The sequence below is a fragment of the Juglans microcarpa x Juglans regia genome, chromosome 6S, assembly GCF_004785595.1.
Source record: "Juglans microcarpa x Juglans regia isolate MS1-56 chromosome 6S, Jm3101_v1.0, whole genome shotgun sequence".
Classification (NCBI taxonomy): Eukaryota; Viridiplantae; Streptophyta; class Magnoliopsida; order Fagales; family Juglandaceae; genus Juglans; species Juglans microcarpa x Juglans regia.
In genome coordinates this window covers 8,243,459-8,255,678 of record NC_054605.1, presented here as the reverse complement: position 1 = coordinate 8,255,678, position 12,220 = coordinate 8,243,459, and the positions used below count along the sequence as shown (strand labels likewise).

Genomic DNA, 12,220 nt, shown 5'->3' with positions numbered 1-12,220 from the left:
CAGAGCAGGGAGCAAACACTAGCAGACTGGAGGAGGTTGACTAGAAGCCATAGACGCAACATGGAGCTTGCAGCCTTCATAGTTAGGTCTTTGGATAGTATTCCGACATCGTTAGTCAAGTTACGTGAGTTACTCAACGAACTAGGCCAATAATGTATTTTGACAATGTAATTATGAAACCAGATATCTGTTGTTTTGAGATTACAGTCTTCTGAGACTCGTGCTGTAATCGTAGATGTTTTAAGTATATATGATTTATGTTTTAACTATTTGAGATATTACAAATTTGGTGCATAGTATTGTTAAAAAGAAAAATTATCTGATGCGAATATTGCATAATATTATACGTATAGTAGGAATATTACATCTTATATGTCATAAATGGGAGCAGGTAACCTTGTACTGCATGTCCCGACACTTTGGATGTCCATCCGATCCCAAGTGGAACTAGGGGCGTCACACCTCCTCTTTTCTTTTTCTTTCTCTTAATAGATTTTTTTTTTATGTTTTTTAGTTTCTTAATTTAATTTTTAATTTTTGTCACTTTTCTATTTTTAGTTTATTATTTTTTATATTACGTTTATCTTTTTAATTCTTATTTTTGTAACTTATTTTATTTTCAAATTTTCTTTTAATAAGTTATGCTCACATGACATGTGCCGACTTCATACTGAATTCTTTATAGAAAAATCATATTCAATTCCTAAGTCACAGACCATATATTATTTTCTATTTATATTTTCTTAATAAGTATATGATGTAAGGATACTTATTTTTTCCCTTGTCATTATAAAAGAAATTTATTATTTATCATCTCACACATCATATTTATTCTTTTATTTATCATTCATATATCATATATTTAATAAAAAAAATATAAATTAAAAAATATATATATGATATGTGATGTTTACTATGCGTGAAAATTTTCTTTTTATAATACTCATAGTCACATACCACCACCGTAAAGGCAGGTAGTCTCAACGGCAAACTCCGCCAGATTCGAAATTTCGAAATTCAAAACACTTTTTTTTTTTTTTTTTTTTTTTTTTTTCAGAGGAGCCTCTTCAACCGGACCCGCGTGGGTCCCATCTCCATCCCCAGGGAACAAGACAACCAACGCTCTGCAGCATTTCAAATTCAAATGCTTCCCTCTCTCGCTTGTGTTTTGAGGTTGTGGGACCCTGGGGTTGGCTTGTGGTTTCTTGACTTTCCCGCCCTAAAGACATTGATTGGGTAATACATAAGTGTAATTCGGTAACCGATACAGAAAGAAAGAAAAAGGTAGTTTTACGTTATAAATTCCACTCTATTGGGTTCCATTAAGATCACACACCAACACAAACGTTAGATCAAGAGATATTCAGAGAGAAAGTGAGAGAAGCAGAGGCATGGAGGAGTCATCCAATGATCAGACCAACACTCCGCTCCCAGGTACCCTCTACGTTTGCTTCCATTCCTTTCTCTGTTTCAGTCCCTGTCTTTCAAGATTTCTTTTAATTATGGCTAATGTTTGGTTTGGGATCTCTTCATGGAACGCAGCAGGATCAGCAAAACAGAAGCTGCAGCGGTACGCGCTGCGGTCGGGGAATAAATCCAAGGAGGAAACATCTCCGGTAGCCGAATTGCCGAACCCTTCTGCATCTAAGAGGTTTGTTTTCTTCTTTTTATCTTCACTCCTTTCTCTTTTCCCTAGTATCATTTTTGTAGTTCACAATGTTTCTCGGTAATGGGTTTTTGATGATTTGATTGTCTGAGCACTCTTAATTTTCCTAGGCAATATACAAATTTGATTTTAGATCCTTTTCTTTCTCTGGGTAATTTTAGATCTTTTTAGGTGATGTATATGACGTGTTTCACTAAACTATGTTCATTGTACTAAGCACATAAAGTGTCTTCCCATCCTAATTTTTCCGATATTTATTTTTGTGCCATTGTTAAATTTTATGAGCAGTAAGTGCTGTCTAAACCAAAAGCTTTGAGTCAAAACGGACTGATTTTGTATTTAAATTTTTCAGAGGGATTTCTACATCAAGTGTGAGTAAAAGTGTTGGCGTTCTTGATCTCTCTACTAAGGACAAGTCTGTTAAGCCACCTAGAAGGCTCTCCATTCCTGCCAAATCGACTGTCCGTCCTGCACCAAAACTGGCTGGAAACATCACTCCAATTTCAGAGGCTAGGGTGAGAAGTTCTGCTACTGGTCAGGGGAAAAGTGATACACCTGTTTCCAATGTTTCCAGAACAACAAGCAGGAAGAAGTTCAGTGTTTTGTCATCAGCATCGTATTGGATATCTCAGATTAAGCTCTCTGAATCTGCTGCTAAGCACTCAATTTCACTTGGCTTTTTTAGACTAGCCTTGGAGGCAGGATGCGAGGTATACCAATTTGCCTACTTTCCCACTCTTCCTTACTTCTGAAATTGCACAATTAGATGCAGGTTTTAGTATAATTGTTGCAGAATCTACGTACAAAAATCAGTCTCCCATTTTAGTCGAAACAAAGTAGCCATCTAGTTTTTAGTTCTTAGGATCTTATGATTGGAGGAATATTGACAAAATGAACATAAAGATTGCTGTCTCAGCCTTGGGAATTTCAAATTTGCTTGTTTTATCTCTGTTTGATGCTTCTATGATTCTTATTTTGCTGAGAGTTCTATGCTGACTTCTACTGTTTTTCTTATGTTAAGTGCTTTGTTTTTTGGAACATTGTGATGGTTAGCAGGTTAATTTTATGTTTAGAAACCTGGATCGACTATACAAACATTTGTACTAACAAAATGAATGAATGCTACATTATTCTCCGAGTTGTTTTATATGGATGCCAAGGAGTTTAGGTATTTGCTTATTTCATGATGCGTTTAAGAATTTTCTTATGTTAGCTAAAATCTGTCATGTAACTGATGATGGAATCAATCAATTATTTAGGCTCCGTTTGGATAGTGAAAGTGTTTCATCTCATCATTATAATTTTTTCAAATTCCTATACAAAATATAATAAACAATTCAACTTTTTCAAATTCTAAAAAAATATTCTAACAATATTCTATTCAATTTTCAAATTGAACCTTAAACCAGACAAAGGGATAGAGGCATCAGACACAATTTATTGCATATATAATTTTCGAAGCGTCTACTTTGTTTCTGTCTAGTCATGTCATTGAATGGCCTTCATAAATTTGGCACTTACTAAAATTCTATAGGTTTGGAACGATTTTATTATTTTTAATAACAAATGGACCTTTAATTCTTTCAACCTTCTATCTTTTTTCCCAAAGCCACCTCCTTCAACCACTTGAAGAGAGAAATACTCATCGGTTCTCCCAATTCAGGGTGGATATTGGACAAACACAGCACCTTAATTCACTTTGTATTCTTTAAAGTTTATGCAAGATTTGATTTTAAGCTGTTTCTTGTTTTTTTTTTTTTTTCCTCGCAAATAACGTTGAACTCAGCCTCTTCAGCGAATGCGGGATGAGCTCAAGTTGTATGCTCAACGATATAATAATCTCAGTGAATATGGGGAGCCTCTGAAGGAATTATTTGAAAGGTATAATATCTCAGAAAGCACAGAGCAGTTGCAGGTCTCTGAAACCTATTCTCAGGTGCCTGAAGAGGGAACTCGATCATCTGATGATGATGTCCATAGCTCTTCTTCTACTGCGGGAAATAGGAAACTAAAGCCCAGGTCTTTGAACACTGATGCTACTCAAGCTTCGGAAGTAAGCAAATCAGCCAAGCAGGATACTATTCAGAAGAAGAGTCGCATAATCGGGACTAGGGGATCTTTGAATAAGAATTCTGCCAACTCAAAGTCTGTTTCAGAGCCTGGGGATCGTAAATTGCCAAAGAAACCCGAGAAGCCAACTAAGCTGGAATCCAATAAAGAAAAGGACAAAATGAAGCAGGGAAAGAAATCTTCTGCTAAAGCAGGTAAGCATACATAGTTGTGTTGTTTTTTTACCTTTTCTTTTCATTCTATGAAGACATACTTACAAGCTGATTGTGATTTGCTGCCTTTTACAGTTCGAGTCAGCACTTTGCCTGCTGAGAATATGCCCCAGGAGAACAAAGAAAATATGGTATTGTTATTCAGCATGCTTTTTCTTAGTTTGAACTTTTTCATCATTGCTGAAAACTTTGGCCCCATTTGAACAGTGAAAGTGTTTCATCTCATTTCATTGTTATAATTTTTTTAAATTTTCATACAAAATATAATAAATAATTTAATTTTTTAAATTTCGAAACAATAATAATATTAAAAAGTAATATTTTAATAATATTTTATTTAACTTTTAAATTTCATTTAAAATTATCTCATATCATTTCATCTCATTATCCAAACCGCACCTTTATTTGTTTTTCAAAACGAGTGAGTTATGATTTCCAGGTTTTGAGTGTTTGGATGTCTTCCAGTCTGTACTGCTATTTACGACTGGTGAATGGTCAATATGTTGAGATGCATTTCATTCACGTTGTTAGGTCCTGTTGTGATTGTTTTTAATAGTTCTTCCCATCCTCTTCCGTTGTAGGATGATGCTCTCCCAATAGAAGAGATCAGCTTGACCGGAGTCAGTTAGACATTCTGCGACAAAGTTGCTGAATTTATCATTCTTATTCTCTGGGTTTTGTCTTCAATGTTTTTTAAGTGAGGGCTTTTCATTTGTATAAAAAAGTGATAAAAGTGAAAGTGTTTCAGTCTGGTGTGGACGATGTTTTTTTTTTTTTTTTTTTTTTTTTTGTTTTATTGGGAGATTTAATCTTTGATTATCTGTCTAGTATTACACATTTACTGCTGAAACCAAAGTGTATTTGAATCATTAAACCTATCTACTACTGGTTTAATATTTTGTAATCTGTTCATCCATAAACTCTGATTGACATACTTCGTTTAAAACAATGTGAAATGCATTCTGATTGTCAAAAATCATCTGGGATGGTTTTTCGATTCCGGTAAATCAAGCGCAGATCAAGATAATGTAAAACCAAGAAAAAAATCAATGAAATCTTCTTAAAACCAGAGAGAGAACGATTCCTTCTTTAGCATACAACAATAAATTACAAGCCGAGCTATCTTCAAGTTAGGGTGAGAATTTTTGAAAAAGTGACCTTTATTTCCTTAGCCTTTTCTCTACCATTTATGATAAGTGAAATCATTTTTCTATTGTTAGTTGAGAAATATTTTACTCCTAAATGAATTACACAAAAGTAATCTCGCAAACTGATGTGTTTTTATGTGATTCGTCAGATTGAAAAATTATTTTTATCGTAAAATAGATAAAATGGATCACATGAAACCAAGTCAGTTTGTAGAATTGTTTTTGTATAATCTCTTTGTGGCTATAGCAGTGTTGAAGTCAGCGATATTGAAATTGCTTTAGGAGAGATTTGAATAGTGAGTTAAGATGAGATGAAAGTTGAAAATTAAATAAAATATTTTTAAAATCTAATTTTTAAATAATATTTTTGTTTCAAAATTTGAAAAATTTGAATTGTATATTATATTTTGTTTAAAAATTTGTAAAAGTTATAATACCTAACAGGTACAACATTATGGCTGGCATTAAAAAGCTCATAGGCACCACTCCCTCTTAACATTTTCTGCTCCTTAGCCATTCTAGTTTGAAAAAATAAAAAATAATACGATGATTTGGCCGAATTAAGACCATAAATAAAAAATACATAAAATTGTAATATGGGATGATTTCATTACAAAATTGTAATATGAGTTTTTTAAGGTATTCAAAATACAAGATATATCTAACTGAATGGTAATGCTCACTAACTGTAAAAAAAAATGCACAAAAACATTATAAATAGTTAAATACAATAGCTCAAGTATATTAATTTGTAATACCAATTTGATCGGGATTGATCACAACTCCAAGGATTGTTCCTGCCCGGCCTAAGAAATTTCTTTCAGAAGTGGTTGCTGAAGGCATTGTTGGAACATTAGGAGGGACTGGAATCTCGGCTGAGTGGCCAGAAATGCAGAGGGCACCAGAATCATCTTGCTCCCAGTACACTTCCACCATTATTCCTCTTGGATTCTCTTCAGATTCTGTTCCTGGAATCCCCACAAACCTGGCTCCTACAGGTATCTGTGCAATCATAGTACAAGGATAAGATATCAGTGCACTTCTACACTCCTAAAAAAACTGTTTCTCCTGAGGTAACCTGGTTTTTAACAATATAAAACAATAAAGAATATATCCTACCTGAACTGAGGCGGCTCTGGATGTTAAAGTCAGAGTTTCCAACCTCCCTTCAACTGCAGCACTCTCTAGCTCTGCCTGCCTTGCTATATTCAAGAAAACTTCTTCCAGAGTTGTAAGACCCAGTTGGATGTCAGATATACCAAATTCATCTTTTCTATCTTCAAGCTCCTCGAAAAATTTCTGTTCAGGATTAGCAGGACCAAAGAAAAAAGGTAATAAGCAAAAGTTGAAAAAAAATGCAATAAAGACATTATATGTATAGATGAAATTGATTTGTACAATCATCTCATAATCTCCAAAATCATTTCTAGCTATAAGTAGTCACATGTTAGAGGGTAATCCAATGAATATAAAAATATGGGGGATTGCTTGAGCTATGCATTTCACTTTATAACAGTTCCAACCATGTCATAATCTTCGTCAGTTTTGAGATTGATGAAGATATTGTGGCAGCAAAATTAGCAATGAGAGCTTTACAGAATTATTTTATCAATCGATATCACACTCTGCAATTAAAGCTGATGTAATCTTTCTCCAATTGGACTTTGTGATATGTATCATTTCAAATAATACAACCAACATCAAATAATGCCTTAGGAAAAAGAATTAATAATACGATGGCTTAAGGTTCAAACTTCCGATACTGCATTAATGAAAAATGCAACATGGTTCCTACAAAGGACGGCTTTAACACCAGATACAAGGTAAAAAAAAAACAAACAAAAGAAATCTTTACCGTTAAAAGCCTCTCTCTATCATGAGGAATCACGAAAGTCAAAAAGGCTTTATTCTCCTCTTTTGGTACTACATCCAATTGCTGCCAAAACATTCCCCTTGTTAGCAACCAAACTTATTGCATGGTAAAGAAAAGTTTTGATCAATCAATTTACTTATTTAACTTACATCTTTAAAGAATTCCTTCACAGCCTCGTGATGAATTGGAGAAACTGCAGCCCCATTGGAAAGAGCATGAGTCGGGGTAGTTTGTCCATTTGTTCTTCCCAAGAAGCTAACATTAGCAATGAAGCCAGTGCCAAACCGTGACTTTAACCTGATTGAGGTTCCAATGCAGCGAAGCCTACCCTTGGCCATGATTCCTATGCGGTCACTCAAAATGTCGGCTTCTTCCATTGAATGTGTTGTTAGGACAATGGCACGCCCTTTCTTTGCTTCATTTATTATGTCCCAGACATGCCTCCTTGTTATTGGATCCATACCAGTTGTCTGCCAATTAGGATAAAAATTGAAATTTTTCACATAAACAGATCGTGTAAATGAATAGCTGAGCATGTTTATTCGTTTCTGTATTACCGGTTCATCCAAAATGACTAACTTTGGATCACCAATGAGAGCTATTGCAACACTGAGGCGACGTTTCATTCCTCCACTGTAACTCCCTGCTCTAATTTTGGCTGCCTCAGTAAGTCTCACCTCTTCCAATGACTTCTGAGTAATCTGCATTTGAGCAGAATTGTTTATCTTAAGGAATGGACATGGGAATCAACAATAGATTATCATCTTCACATTATCACATATGAATGCCATTGCATACTCTGTTGGGGATTGTGATGTTTGTTTTGAATCTTTAATTAATGACAAGGACGAAAGCAGATGGAACACCCTTTTGCATGCATAATACTTACTGATCTTATAGAAGCTGAGGGTAGGCCTTTTATACAAGAAAAGAGGTGGAGGTGCTCTTGGCCAGACAATGCATCCCAAAGGATATCAAACTATAAAAATATACAAAATTCAAGAAAAGGTTAGCATACAACTTCTCTTCTGAGTCATTGCTATAGCCAATAAAAAGAATTATGCTACATGTTGCTGAAACAATCCAGCAAACATCACACCTTTAGGGATGCACATAGCCACACCCACAGAATTAGAGATTACCTGGGGACAAACACCTATAATTCTTCGAATGTCTGACATGCCAACTGAGCTTCGGACTGAACTTCCATATATCAATGCTGTTAACAAGGCAGATACAGATGATATATCCTTCTTGACAGTAATTCCATAAAATAAACACACACACACAGAGAGAGAGAGAGAGAGAGAGTCACCATCTCCTCCTGTCACTGGCGTAATGCCAGTTAAACAGTTAATTGTTGTAGTTTTCCCTGCCCCATTAGGTCCAAGAAGACAAAATAACTGATTCTTTGCAAAGTTCACCCATAAGCCCTGAAGGCAAGTCGCAAATCAGTGTCAAATCTACCAAAACATATATATGAACCATAAATAGAATCATGATTGTCATCTCATGCTTTATAATGATGGTTGATGGCAACCAAGAAATTGGTCAAACAAAATTTAATGATAGTGATACAAAGGAGCATCAGTCTAGATGAGGATAAAGGCTCTGAACACACCAATGTATAACAACCAGCGTGATGGTTGGCAGGAGACACCACTCAGTAGATTCTGCCACGAAACTCCATTGGCCAACAATCAAGCATAGTGATTGATTGTAATAATCTAGGTATGAATGCTACACATAATCACCACATGAACAAAGAGCTTTCATTCATTGCCTCAACTCGACCGGAAAAAAAGTTGGAAAGAGGTTCTTGCGCTAGTCTTCTTACATTTAGGCAAAGATACAAACAAAATGCTCATAACTCATAACAGCTACACAATTGTGTATGCATTAACAAAAAGCTTACTTTTAACCCTCAACTTGGCCAGAACTAAAGTTGGAAAGGGTCCTTACCCTAACAGCATGGTATGATGGAGTCTTCTGACATTTACAACAACCAAACTGCCTAGTCCCAGGATATGACTTTACAAGACCACGGATCTGAACAGCAACATCTGGATCAACCACACCTTCCTGTGTTTGATGTTTTACTCTGTTTTCCTCTTCAAGGACATCTCCGTCATCTGGAGTAATATGCTCCTGCTGTGGAACTGAACCTATGCAACTACAAATCCCACCCTCTATGATGGGAGGGGGAAAAAGCATCAGTCATAATTATAGGCAATGAGGAGAACCCGTGAACACAGAGTGGAGAGCAAACTGAATTACCTCTCACTTTGCTTCCACCTCTCCCTGTCCAATACCCAGGGTTTAGAAAGTAAAACACAGATTTTCTCACACCAGATGCATTTGGGATTATGTTATCGAAGTAGATGGCCAATGCAAACCATAGTAAGAATGTAGCAACCAGCCATTTGTAAATATCATCCTGTCATGAGAACGAGAGATACAAAATAACTGTGATGGAAATGATCCAGCGTAGATTAAAGTAGAGTGACAAAAATGAACGTGCAATATAAAGAACGGAATGTGCTTTTTCCCACTAGAATGTATAGAGTGATGTATTAATTGTCACAATTGGGAGCTTGAGGTTTTCACGTACAATCGTTATTACACATTCTGTATCGTTTGGTGCACACTTGGCACGTCTACTCCAAGTAATCCCAATATCTTGAGGGGTTGAAGTTGCTTCAGCAAGCAGATTTAGAGCCGCAGCAAGAAGATTAGGTGGGAATAACGACCAGATAGCTCTTAAGGTGGTAGAGAAGCTGTCACTGTATGGAAATCCAAATACTGTAACAAGCTGCAATGACACAAGTGGAAACAAATTATACAAGTGAACGGTTAATTAGCTCCTATCACAGAGATTTGGCAACGGAATCTTGCCTGAGTCATGAAGCCAACAATAAATACGGAGAAACCCACTGTTGTGGATGAAGAGGATTTGCTAATGAAGGCTGACAACATGAAGGCAAAGCCAATCTAGCATCAAAAGTTGGAAAAACGTATCAAGGTTTACTCTTAATTAAAAACCAAATCACAATTAATAAGCAAAAAATAAAACAGTGACAGATGGGACTTGCTCTTTACCATATTAAGTTGGAAAAGAAAGAACACAAGTAACACTACTTCAAAACTGTTGTTCAAGAAAAAATCAAACTGAAAGAGCATCCCAAAGAGAACTAAGAATACTGAGGAGAGAAGCGTAAGAATTCCCTCCCACGTGAGCCACGAGAGCCAGTAAGCAGAATCATAAAGACCCATCATACTCATTGCCTGTGGGTATAAAAATAAAGAAAAAAATGAAAAATTGAATAATTCTGCAAAGTGAAAAGAGAAGGAAACGATAATCCTATTTTGAGTTCAGAGTCTCAGACCACAGAATGTCAATACCTGCCGAAGTTTAAGCTCTTTCTCTGTGATCAAAGAACTGATATTAAAAACAAAAGCGAACATGGCGGCTGCAAGGAAAAAGGTTGGTCCTACTGTAGCCACTGCAGAAAAAATTTCCACTGCAGGGTGCGCGAATTCCTTGAACCCGACAACCCAGCTTAACTTTGGATCTGAAAATGCAGAGAAGATTTAACAGTATTAAATCCTGTGACCAGAGAATTCCAGACCGGGACCAGAATTTAATACCTCCAATCAGCAATCTTGCAATCTCACGCTCTGCCGCAATTTGAAGTGGTATTTGAAATTTAAATGTGGGATCTTCATAATTCCCTCGCAATGCAGCTGGAGTTGAATTAGTCTGTATGCCGTAGCTAATTACTGTAGCATTTCTTTGCACAAAATGCAAAGCTCCTGGGCACCTCATAGGATTATTAAAAAGCCATGCGTCTACTTCATTTGTTGTTCGAAATGATTGAACCTGTATTAACAAAGGACACCATTTAGAATGGATTTAATTAAGATCTTCCACGGTCTGAATCGTCCATCATATTTCCTTTTTCGTCGACCTCCTCAACAAACCCAACATCAAGATTTCAATCTATTACATTCAGGAGCAGACATAGAGAAGAATTCCAAGATTTTCAAACTAGAACTCAAATTTCCAATCCAACTGAAGCAAAAGGATAGAATTAAATAATTCCACTTTTCGTTTGGTTTGTCCTTTCTTGTAGTTATAGATTCTCAGCAACCAAACAAAGATAAAAATCTCCATAATTTTGGAAGTATCTATTTGAAACTAGCTGGTCAACTGGCTTGAAATTCTTTCATTTCCAATTTTCTTTTTATGGACCAGGCAAACTGGCTTGTCAATGCGAAATTTCTTATTTGCGTTGAATTCAATAGAGAGAAGAAAACAAATAAAAATTTTCATATTCACCAAGTATGAAAAAGAAACAAACAGAGCACCCTATTTCCATTTTTCGCTCGCTTTCTTTGCGTCCAAACAGCGAATAGATGTAAATGAAGTCCAAAGGACCTCAATATTAAGACTCTGGAATACGTAATTCTCTTCGAGTATCCATTTTCCATTTTGTTCTCCCAGAAGCGAAAAAGACACCTACCTTAGTCGAAGGAATCGGCCTCCCAGGGTTATTCGCCATGATCCCATCCACAATGGTCCGAGCCGCGGCGGTCTCGTTTCCGCTCCACAGAAAGTCAAAGCAAGGGAGCCTGGTATAGAACTTGTCCTCGCAGGGCGGAATCGGAGGCGAGAACAGGGGTTTGGGATCGGGGACACTCTTGTAGGAGGTGGAGGTGGAGTAGCGAGCCTGGATGGCCTCCTGGATGCAGAAGATGAGAAAGACGAAGAAGAAGGAGGAAAAGAGTTGAAGAAAGGTCGCCCTCTTGTTCCGCCATGAGAGCAGGAGGTTCTTCTTCAGAAGCGCGGTGTATTGCTGAAACAGCAACGGAAAACCGCGCCGTAAGTTCATGGCTTTTAGAGTGCTCTTTCTTCCCGTGTTTGCAGTGAAGAAGAAAAGAAAAGGACTTCGATTTATATATGTCGGAACCAAAACATTCGAAATGCAGTTTTGTGCGTTATGGAAGGTGGGAAGTTGGAAATATTACTAGGCTTGGTCTTAAATATAATTACAATACATGCCACTGGTATACAATTCTTGTCTGAAAGCTGGTGTCGTCGTATGCAATACGACTGTAAACGCAGAGAAATTATATAAAAATAAATTTATAAATTGATGTGATTTTACGTAATTTATTAAATTTATTTTATAATAAAAGTAATTTTATAATATGATGCACTATATAAAATCACGTCAGTTTATAGATTTAT

At 36.2% G+C, this 12,220-nt stretch overlaps 2 protein-coding genes across 4 annotated transcripts; one reads left to right on the top strand and one right to left on the bottom strand.

The window, feature by feature from the left end:
• Positions 1–1,265: 1,265 nt before the first annotated feature.
• Positions 1,266–4,852, top strand: LOC121236814. 2 transcript variants are annotated; one of them, XM_041133281.1, is made up of 6 exons: positions 1,266–1,434; positions 1,546–1,651; positions 2,019–2,376; positions 3,453–3,930; positions 4,024–4,079; positions 4,530–4,852. In XM_041133281.1, the coding sequence occupies exons 1-6, from the start codon at positions 1,392–1,394 to the stop codon at positions 4,575–4,577; spliced, it is 1,089 nt and encodes a 362-aa protein (XP_040989215.1). In that variant the 5' UTR covers positions 1,266–1,391; the 3' UTR covers positions 4,578–4,852. The 2 variants fall into 2 exon arrangements, with proteins under 2 accessions (XP_040989215.1, XP_040989214.1); XM_041133280.1 differs by having other exon boundaries at positions 1,543–1,651.
• Positions 4,853–5,666: 814 nt separating this feature from the next.
• LOC121236812 (ABC transporter A family member 2-like) lies at positions 5,667–11,949 on the bottom strand. Of its 2 annotated transcripts, XM_041133279.1 has the most exons (16): positions 11,493–11,945; positions 10,618–10,849; positions 10,372–10,541; positions 10,069–10,254; positions 9,865–9,960; positions 9,581–9,781; positions 9,247–9,406; positions 8,932–9,158; positions 8,285–8,402; positions 8,112–8,188; positions 7,859–7,948; positions 7,527–7,670; positions 7,119–7,439; positions 6,952–7,032; positions 6,216–6,395; positions 5,667–6,098 (listed from the first exon to the last, which is right to left on the bottom strand). In XM_041133279.1, exons 1-16 carry the CDS (start codon positions 11,859–11,861, stop codon positions 5,841–5,843), a joined length of 2,910 nt encoding a protein of 969 aa, XP_040989213.1. In that variant the 5' UTR covers positions 11,862–11,945; the 3' UTR covers positions 5,667–5,840. The 2 variants fall into 2 exon arrangements, with proteins under 2 accessions (XP_040989213.1, XP_040989212.1); XM_041133278.1 differs by having other exon boundaries at positions 7,119–7,670; positions 11,493–11,949.
• Between the last annotated feature and the right edge of the window lie 271 nt (positions 11,950–12,220).

What these genes read in the sequence shown, in the direction of transcription:
- LOC121236814 (XM_041133280.1), top strand. Translation starts at nt 1,392, where the DNA reads ATGGAGGAGTCATCCAATGATCAGACCAACACTCCGCTCCCAG. An exon ending in GACCAACACTCCGCTCCCAG is followed by an intron (nt 1,435 to 1,542) that starts GTACCCTCTACG and finishes CATGGAACGCAG; the next exon opens with CAGGATCAGCAAAACAGAAG. An exon ending in AACCCTTCTGCATCTAAGAG is followed by an intron (nt 1,652 to 2,018) that starts GTTTGTTTTCTT and finishes TAAATTTTTCAG; the next exon opens with AGGGATTTCTACATCAAGTG.
- LOC121236812 (XM_041133278.1), bottom strand. Translation starts at nt 11,861, where the DNA reads ATGAACTTACGGCGCGGTTTTCCGTTGCTGTTTCAGCAATACACCGCG. An exon ending in TTCTTTTCCAACTTAATATG is followed by an intron (nt 9,961 to 10,068) that starts GTAAAGAGCAAG and finishes TTTTGATGCTAG; the next exon opens with ATTGGCTTTGCCTTCATGTT. An exon ending in TTGTTGGCTTCATGACTCAG is followed by an intron (nt 9,782 to 9,864) that starts GCAAGATTCCGT and finishes GTGTCATTGCAG; the next exon opens with CTTGTTACAGTATTTGGATT.